A 9,415-nucleotide genomic window follows, 5' to 3' on the forward strand; every position below is an offset into this window, starting at 1 on the left:
TGAATTTCAGTCAGCTAACAGACCACCTTGACTTGAATCACTGGCTCTGATCTTGCTCTGCAAATTTATCTTTTAGTTATTGAAGTAATTTCCTTATTAGCTGGTAGAACTTGGCACTTCCTTAGCTAACTTAGATGACACATGTAGTGTTATCTTTGCTTCTTTAAATATCTACAACTTTGAATTTAAGTAGTTACACATGTTCATTATAGAGCTTCACAACAAGCAGTACTGTTGTTTTTTTTTTTAAATAATCTCAGAGATGGTAAGTGGATAATGAGGCTTATGTAAGAGATTTTAACTTGCAATTAACCGATTCATTAAACAAAATACATCATCTTTTTGTGAATATGTTTTTTTTTTTCCTGTTTATCAGCTTTTCAAGGATTGGAAGAAAACAAGTTTTCCTTCTTTCACAACTCCCACCTGGTTTTCAATTCAAAATGAATCTGTTATTGTGCTGGATTAGTTAAGGCAGGCTGCAGGGGGAAAAATATTTTCTCTGCACCTGCAAAAGAAGCTGCTCTGTTCAAAAGCCACTTTGACACTTCAACAAAATCTAGTTCCCAGACAGAAACTTCCCTCAGCTTCAGCCATATGATGTTTTTTTAAAACTGTCAGTAAACACATTGTTCCAGTATTGCCTTCCATTTAACTGAGGCAGCTGAGGATAGGTTTAGTCTCTAACATGCACTGCCATAACAACAGATGTAACTGAACAGGGATGTATTTCAAAAAGCAAACGTATTTAATTTTTCAGTTAATTTAACTTGACGCATCTTGTCAGATTTATTTGGAATGAAGTAATTTGCTCTTATCTACCCAAACCTAGCACATTTGGACAGTCTGTGCTTTTGCTTGCCAGTGATTTCTGTTCAACACAACAGTGCTGGATAGTTTTGTACATACAGTTTGTGATCAAAAGTAAACAGGATGTATGGAACTCCTAGCACAGAAGTGACTTCTGGAGACCCTGGACCTGCAGCCACACATTCCCATGCCAGCCCTCATGCCTCCTCTCAACTGGCCACATAGACCAGGGCACAACAGAGTGCTAGGAGAACCCCTGCTCTGACATCTGGCAATCACAAGGGATGGCACAAGCAGCCCAGTGCTGAAAATGCACACTGCAGCGTGGGGTGCCAACATTTGGCTGCTTAACTTGTCTTTTTGGTGCTGTCTCCCCTAGAAGTAACCAAATAAATAATGCCTGTAGTGTATTTTCTAGAATCACAGAAAGGCTTGGGTTTTGAAAGGACCTTAATGACCTCTTAGTTCTGAATTCCTCTTGAGGGCAAGGACATCTTTCACTACAATAGGTTACCCAACGCCTCATCCAACCCAGCCTTGTTCAAATCTCCAGGGATGGGACATCTACAGCTTCTCTGGGGAGCCTGTGCCAGTTCCTTCTGACCCTCTGGGTAAAAAAATTCTTCCTCACGTCTTATCTGAATCTCTTTTCTTTTAGTTTAAAACCATTCTTCAGTATCCTGTAATCCATTCAGTTGCAATTTCTGCAATGTCATAGCCTAGGTAGAAGGTAACTGCAAAGACAGGGAGAAATGGTGGTGCATTCAGCACAGCATGTTTTGAGTCTAACAAATCTAAAAATATTACCAGGCTTACAAAAGACTTTGCAATATATTCAGGCAGGAAAAGCATTACCATATGACGAGCTGTTGAAGAGTTCAATATTGAAGAAAGCATAGTCCCCATTGGTCATTCCTTGCCGATGAGCAGCCAACATGATGTTCCTGATTGTGTCACCGCTGGCACACATGATTACAACTGGTGGAAGAAAACAGAAAACACAGATAAGAAAGAGTTCAAGAACTTTATGGAACAGATTCTTTAGCATGAATGTTGCCAGAGACAGTGACCTGAGCTGTCCTCCCAGTGTTGCAACAAACATGACAACATAAAGAACAAACAGAGTTAATTACCCAAGCTGCTGACAGAAGACAGGCATCAAACATAGAGTGACATTTTACTCACATCTCTGAAAATAATCAAGTAGACCCATACCTTAACCATTTTTTTTTCTCCTGCAGCATATAAGTTCTGCCCTCAAATTTCTTCAATTATATATATTTGTAAAGTTGATCGCAACCATAAGCCTTAGTTATTACTTGAAAGTGTGCATAAAACAATCTGAAGATTAAGTAGTAAGATACAATGACGCTACCATTTTGATTCTAATGAGTTGTTTGGTATAGATTTTTACCTACACTCATGCTATCTAACATTTAGGTACCTAGTCTAGAATTTGTTGCTCTATGATGATAGCAGGGAGGCAACACTTCTGCAGCTGTTTCACTCCATCCCTTGACAGCTTCTAGGGATTCTGTGGTACAAATCTGCTCAAGACATGACTTTATTTTCAACAACTATGTGACAATCCTAGTCAATCACCTCTGATGGGATACAATGTTCATGTTAAATGAGTGCCATTTTTAGGCTCAGAAGACTAAGTGTGGATATGAGATTAAATGCCACAAACCCTCGTTTATGATGGACTAGAAGCTAAACAGGGGCTTTGTGCCTACAAGTCCCAAAAGCTGTGCTCTGGGCAAGTACTGTGCCACTGTGACACCCCAGTGGGACAAAAGCTGTGACAAACCTCTGGGACGTGACCGTCAGCCCTCAGCCCTGCAACCCAGCTCTCTTTCTGCCTGGAAGGGGCCAAGAATGGAGACAGCACATGGGGTTTCTGAATACTCAAACAGCCGCCATTGATCTTCAGCAGTAAAAAAAGACCTTCAGGCAACCCTGCCTAGAACCTGAGTGTGCAAGCCAAATCCACAGTGTCTCATCCTGAAAGATTTTGCAGCAGGAGCTCAGGAAGTCAAAGCAGAGATCTGATGCCCACCCAGCCCAGCACTGTCCAACAACCTCCACTCCAGTGGGCTGGTCTGTCCTAGATCCCTCCACACATAAATGTTTGAGCCACTGATGTCACCAAGCCCCTGATGTTGTCTATCTGGACTTCAGTAAGACCTAAGACTGCTAAACACAGTCCCCCATAGTGTCCTTCTCTCCAAATCAGAAAGACATGGATCCAATGGGTGGACTGTTCAATGGACAAGAAACTTGTTGTGAGATCAAGTCCAAAGAGTGGTGGTCAGTGGCTCAATGTCTGGATGGAGACCAGTAATGACTGGTGTCCCCCAGAGATCAGTGATGAGACTGACATTCTTTAATATCTTCAACAACAACAACACTAACAGTGGGATCAAGTGCATCCTCAGCAAGCTTGCTGGTGACACCAAGCTGAGGGGTGCAGTCAACACACCAGGGGAACAGGATGCCATCCAGGGTGACCTAGTCAGGCTGAGCAGTGTGCCCAGGTGAACTTCAGTAAGTTCAACAAATCCAAGTGCAAGATCTTGCACCTGGGTCAAGGTAACCCCCACTACCAATACAAGCTGGAGGATGAAAGGATTGATTACTGCTCTGCCAAAAAAGACCTGGGAGTACTGGTGGATAGGAAGCTGGACATGAGCCAACAATGTGCTCTTGCATCCCAGAAAGCCAAAAGTATCCTGGGCTGCATCAAAAAGAAGCGTGGCAAGCAGGGCGAGGAAGGTCCTGCCCCTCTACTCTGCACTGCTGAGGCCTCACCTGGCGTACTGCATCCAGATGTGGAGTCCTCAGTACAGGAGAGACATGGACCTGATGGAGTGCATCCAGAGGAGGGTCACAAAAATGATCTATGGAATGGAACACCTCTCCTACAAGGACAGACTTAAAAAGCTGGGGCTGTTCAGCCTGGAGAAGAGAAGGCTTCGAGGTGACCTGATAGCAACTCACTTTCAAGGTGAGGTTGAATCAGGCCCTGGGCAACCTGGCTGAGAAGTGCATGTTCCTGTTCATTGCAGGGGAGTTGAACTAGATGACCTTTAAAGGTCCCTTCCAACTCTAAGAATTCTATGATTCTATACCTCTAATGTGTTTTTCTCTTTAGAGTAGCAGTGATGACTGAAAAGTCACTTTCCCAGTCTGGTCAGGGGAAACTATGCTCCTTGGCACCTCATCCCCCTGCAGGTAGAAAGCAGGAGGAACTCAGCAACAGGGAGAAAAACGTCTTTTGCACAGAGCATGTTACACTCTTTTATATGCATTTATGGGACTATCGGTATCTAACTAGTGACAAGAGACTGTTGCAAAGTGTTTTGTCATTGTGTGCTTTGTGGCTACATCCTATATTAAGGTTGTAAGATGTTGGGATGACTACATGCAGGTTTCCAAGAATTCTGTCAGTCCTGGCAGGGCTCAAAAATTGCAATCAGAAATGCAAATATTTTCACTCCCATGATAAATATGAACCAGAATCATATTCAACTTTTCTGGTTATAAGTGTTTGCTATTATAAGAAATTAAGATTTGGCTATTTGGCCTTTTTACTCAGACAATGAATCTTCTCTCATCACTTCTCTGGTTGGATGCCATCACAGGCATGAAGTTGCAGAAGCACCACTGGGGTGAATCACGTTTGGTATATCCCTGCATGTCAGGAGAACAATATCATGCAAAGTTCTGTCCCACTGACCATCACAGCCGAGTAACATAACAAGTTCCAGAGCAGCAGAGCAAGGCATATTTCATGAGTATTGTGAGCTATATTACCATGAAGTAAAAGACGAAAGAATTTCTTGCAATGAAATTTGGACCAAATCTTTTCCAGATGAACATGAGGAACAAATTTGTCTCACTGTTCCTAATTTCAGGATAGGTGAGAGATTTCCTTTTGTAATGTTTCCTTTCTGCTCTCCCAACTCTCCCTTGACTTTGCCCATGTAATTCACGTATAACATGGAACTGTAACCTGCAGATGGAATCAAAGAGATTTCCATACCACCAGTGAAAGATTTTGAGCAAGTGGAATAATAATAATAAGAAGAAGAAGAAAAAAGAGCAGGGGGAATAAAAGACTACTTTAAAATATGTTAAGTCTTATTTTGTAAGCCTCTAAAGAAATGTAAAGGAAGCGATATTAACAATTTGGATGCAATTTTTAACCCAGCAGGAAAGCAAAGAGTACATATTTCAGACTTTTGAGGCAAAAAAAGCTATGGGCAAGTTTCACAATCTTCCAAAAATGTAAATTATGTTCACTTAATCTACATCTGTACCTTACAATTGTACACACACAAATACACACATGCACACAGGTACAGTATTCTCCCTTCAGGGCAACTGACACAGAAAATAGTCATTCTAATACTAGTATTCTGTATTTATTACCTAATCCTGCAAATACTCAGTTTAATCCCAGTTAAAGGAGTGCTCTCTTTGCCAAGCATTTACCTCAGACTGTGGCCTTATCTAGAGCATATCTAAGCACAGTATTGGGTTCTTGACCACTGTAGCTAACTTGAGCCTTCAGTATCAGCTCAGTGAACTGAGCCTATGAGACAGCTTTAACTGTTAGTGCAATAAAGACAAGTAGTTAACTTCTATAATTGTATCTTTCATCATGATTTTCTTGCACCTCTAGAGCTTTCAAAGTGGCTCCAGTGCATGGGCTGACCAAGATGAGTCGGTGGCCAGGTGTGCCTGTGGGCCCCCAAGAATCCAACACCAGCCCCCAGACAGCTGCAACCTAACCCATGGGGCCAGCCTCTGCCCTACGGGTAAGGGGAAGGGCCTGGGTCTCCATGGGCCAGCTGGTGGACAACTTCTTTCTCAACTCTGGGAGGGTCTGGGAGCACATGTTCTATACTGGCTTAAAAACTGTTCAGAAAAGCCCCATCACTGAAGTTACAACCACCACCAGCAGTGATTTCCAAAAAGGTAGAGAATGCTGTGTAAGCGCACAGGATGGTATCACAATAGGTCTGATAGTGGAACCCTTAAAACCTAAACAAAAATGATATGCTTTGGACAATGTCGCATCATCCACCAGTCTTGCTGCCCTGTGGGGTGACCTCTTAGGAGTCCTAATAAGAAATGAAGACCTAACCCAGTAAGCCAAGGCACATGGTGTATCTGTCACAAGATACACAACTTTTAAAGGGTCACGACAGCCTGGAAAATGTGGTAAGCAGCAGGACCACCCCTCAGACCCAGAGAAACATGCAATGCAAGCTGTGCAGTCAGTCCTTAAAGACAGAAATGCACAAGCAGAGGCAGAAAGGCCTCACTTGCTGCATCTCTCAGTAGCAGCATGGACCAGAAAACAAGTTACAAGGTGAGATGGAGGGAAGAACCTCTCTCCCCCAGCACAGCACAGAGGTGTAGAGGGCTGCAAATATTCAGTCTTTTGCATATTACAGAATAAGGCTGGATCAGAAGTCTCAGTTCAACAAAGCATTTAAGTCTGAGCTGAAACTAAGCCTTTCTTCCTTGAGTGTAAGTATGGTTCAAACAGTAGGTTTGCCCTTAGCCATCAGTCATGCTCCCATAGCGCATTCAGACATCCTGAGCTTCCTCTGGCTAAGAGCAAACACTTGTCTTCTCCTGCCACTGTCATACTGTTATGCTAGGAAAGCCAAACATACACCCAACTTAGTCTGATTAAAAGAAAAAAGGCACCTTTTCATACACAGCTGTTTCCTCTAGCACTCACACATTTCTTTATCTCCATTCAGCGTATTTCCCTGAATGGCAGTTCCTAGGACAGCTCAATTTTAAGCACCTGCTTCAGCATTTCTACAAAGAAGAGTTAAATCTCCACATATCCCTAGACCTCAGCTATCTCCTGTACAGCTTCTGGAGTGCATGGAAGACTTCACAGCAGTGTAACCACACCACCAACACCAGGCTGCTAAGTCAAAGCCCTGAAGCACGTTAACACAAGCCAAGCCAGACACAGCATCATCCTTATCTGCTCAGTTTTGATACTGTTTTAATATTATGCAAACGGGTATGTAAATATAGCAAAAAAAATTTTTTTTGATACCTACTGTCCTACTAGAAAAACAACTGAGGACTTTCTTTATCTTGATCCAGCAGTCCTGAATGACACCTCTCTTTTCTTTTAGCAATAGCTTACTGTGGAAATCTATAGCAGGTCCATTTAGATGAGCCCATGTATCCACATACTGCTTGATACGATCTCATCTTAAAGTACACTAAACTACAAACTTGTACGCCTGAAGTACTTCACAATGTTATTACTGCATGATGCCAAGCCAGCTCAGCCAGCCCACAGGTGACTTTCCAGCATGCTTTACAAGCCATTTATAAACAGGAGGGAGAACGATGAACGGTTTTAAAGTAAGACGGGGAGGTTTAGGTTACATATTAGGAGGAAGTTTTTCACTCAGAAGGCGGTGACACACTGGAACAGGTTACCCAAGGAGGTTGTGGATGCCCCATCCCTGGAGGCATTCAAGGCCAGGCTGGATGTGGCTCTGGGCAACCTGGTCTGGTGGTTGGCAACCATGCATATAGCAGGGGGGTTGAAACTCAATGATCATTGTGCTCCTTTTCAACCCAGGCTGTTCCATGATTCTATGATTTATCTGTGTGTGTTTTGGTAACAGCTGGTGGCAATGTAACTGCACACACTCATGGGTTGAGCATTCACATATGCCTCAAAATGACCACTAACACGAAATGTATTTTTTATTTATGAACCACTACATGGGGTTTCTAACAGAAGGAGAGGGAAAAGGATCCCCATGGCAGGACACAGCAGGGTGTAGAAAAAGATACCTTTGCTCAGCCTTTCAACTTGCACAGAGATGGTTAAAAAAAAAAATCTCAGAGAACAAGCAACAGATTCACTGCTCTGCATCTGTGAGCAGATAGGGGCAATTTCAGCTGTGGATGAGCACAGACCACCAGCAGAAAGCCACTTTCTTCCCATGCCACAACACCATCCCAGTGCAGTCCCAAGGGCAGTCCGTGCTTCCTGATGCAGGCCATGAAGCTCTAAGGAACTCTAGCAGGCAAAGCTTTGCTCAGGGCAGTCCCGGGCTGATGGGAGCTGCAGCACACATGGCCAAGGAATGCTCACGTGGTACTCTTCCCACACGGGTGAACGGCTCACCTATTCCAGAGGACATCCCTACCCGACTTTCTGTTCCAAGCATCACACCTCCAGCCCCGGTCCCCACTAAATACGCCAGTGAGGCGCTGGGCAGCCCCACTGCTCTGTCATAGAGCCACTATGGTTGGAAAAGACCTCTTAGATCATCCAGTCCAACAGCCAACCCATCACCAGCATGCCCGCTACACCACATCCCGCCCCGCACGGCTGCCACTCACCCCTCTCGCCAGCCTGCAGGGCGCGAACGACATCATCGATGTCGAGGTGGCGGCTGGTCTCGTCGAAGCTGTGCACAGCCATATGGAAGGCCTCATCCTGGAAAACCACATGGACGCCCTCCATGGCGAAGTAGCAGTTGCGCTCGGGGTTGCTGTCGCTGTAGAGCAGCGTGGCGCGGCTCCACTGGTGGTGGCGGAAGAGGGCCAGCAGCATCTCGCCCATCTTGGCGTAGGCGGGGGCCACGCGGGTGAGGTGAGAGTACTCGCCGCCCTTGGCCCCGAAGCCGGCGGCCAGCGCCCCGGCCGACAGCATGGGCACGTCCCAGTGCGCCGCCAGCCGCGCCACCGGCGCCGCCGCGTACTCGCAGACGGGCCCCAGCAGCAGGTCGGGCCGGCGGCGCTGCAGGGCCACCATGTCCACCAGGCTGAAGAGGGCGCGGTTGCCGCACGCCGAGTCCTCGTAGGTGAGCTGGAAGGCGTAGCCGGGCGGCAGGCCGGAGCCGCTCTCCCGCAGGCTCCGCACCGCGTACTCGATGGCCGGCCGCACCCGCCCCAGCGAGAAGAGGTAGGCGTCGTCCTGCGGCAACAGCACCAGCACCCGGATCAGCTTCTCCTCCTCCTCCGCCGCCTCCGCGCCCGCGGGGCCGCCGCCCAGCGCCGCCCGCGCCGCCAGCACGCAGCAGAGGCTGCCGAGCAGCCAGGGCGGCATCGCGCCCGCCCCCCCGGCAGACCCCAACTCCGGCAAAGTTTGCGCTGCCCCGTCTGCCCGCCCTCCCGCTCTCAATTGTTCGGTCGTGCTTTATTGCTCAGGTGTTTGGCCAAACGAACAACCTGCCCTAGCCTGCGGGTTACGGACGGCGCATCTCGGCTTAGCTCGGAACGCTTTGGGTTTGCCTTTCTCCCTCGGATCCCCCCTCCCGCCCCCCCCGCGGGGCTGCCGGCACGCTCCCTCCCCGCTTAAGTAACGCGGGAGCGGAGGCGGCTTCTCCGCACGCCCGGCGCCGCGCCGCCGGGTTTGTGCGCAGGGAGGAGCCGGCCCCGCCGCTCCCGCCCGCCCCCGCCCTCCGGCGGCCCCCCCGCGCCCCACACCTCGCCCACGGGCCGGGCCGCGGGGAGCTGCAGCACGGGGCTGAGCGCCGAGCGCCCGGGGGATGGCCAAGGTGTCTGCCCCGGCAGCCGGGGCTGGGAAATAAAGGATTCC

General features: G+C 47.4%; 1 protein-coding gene across 4 annotated transcripts in view; it reads right to left on the reverse strand.

Annotated features, from left to right (window-relative positions):
- Positions 1–9,203, reverse strand: part of NPR3 (natriuretic peptide receptor 3) — a 60,307-nt gene extending 51,104 nt beyond the window's left edge. For all 4 annotated transcript variants that reach the window (XM_004937172.5, XM_004937171.5, XM_003642974.6 and 1 more), the window contains exons 1-2: positions 8,215–9,203; positions 1,666–1,788 (exon numbers count right to left, since the gene is read on the reverse strand). In XM_004937172.5, coding sequence (XP_004937229.2) covers positions 1,666–1,788; positions 8,215–8,923 — 832 coding nt within the window. In that variant the 5' untranslated portion in view covers positions 8,924–9,203. The remainder of the gene's footprint in view (positions 1–1,665; positions 1,789–8,214) is intronic.
- Positions 9,204–9,415: the final 212 nt, after the last annotated feature.

This window comes from Gallus gallus, chromosome Z (assembly GCF_016699485.2).
Source record: "Gallus gallus isolate bGalGal1 chromosome Z, bGalGal1.mat.broiler.GRCg7b, whole genome shotgun sequence".
NCBI classification, from domain to species: Eukaryota; Metazoa; Chordata; class Aves; order Galliformes; family Phasianidae; genus Gallus; species Gallus gallus.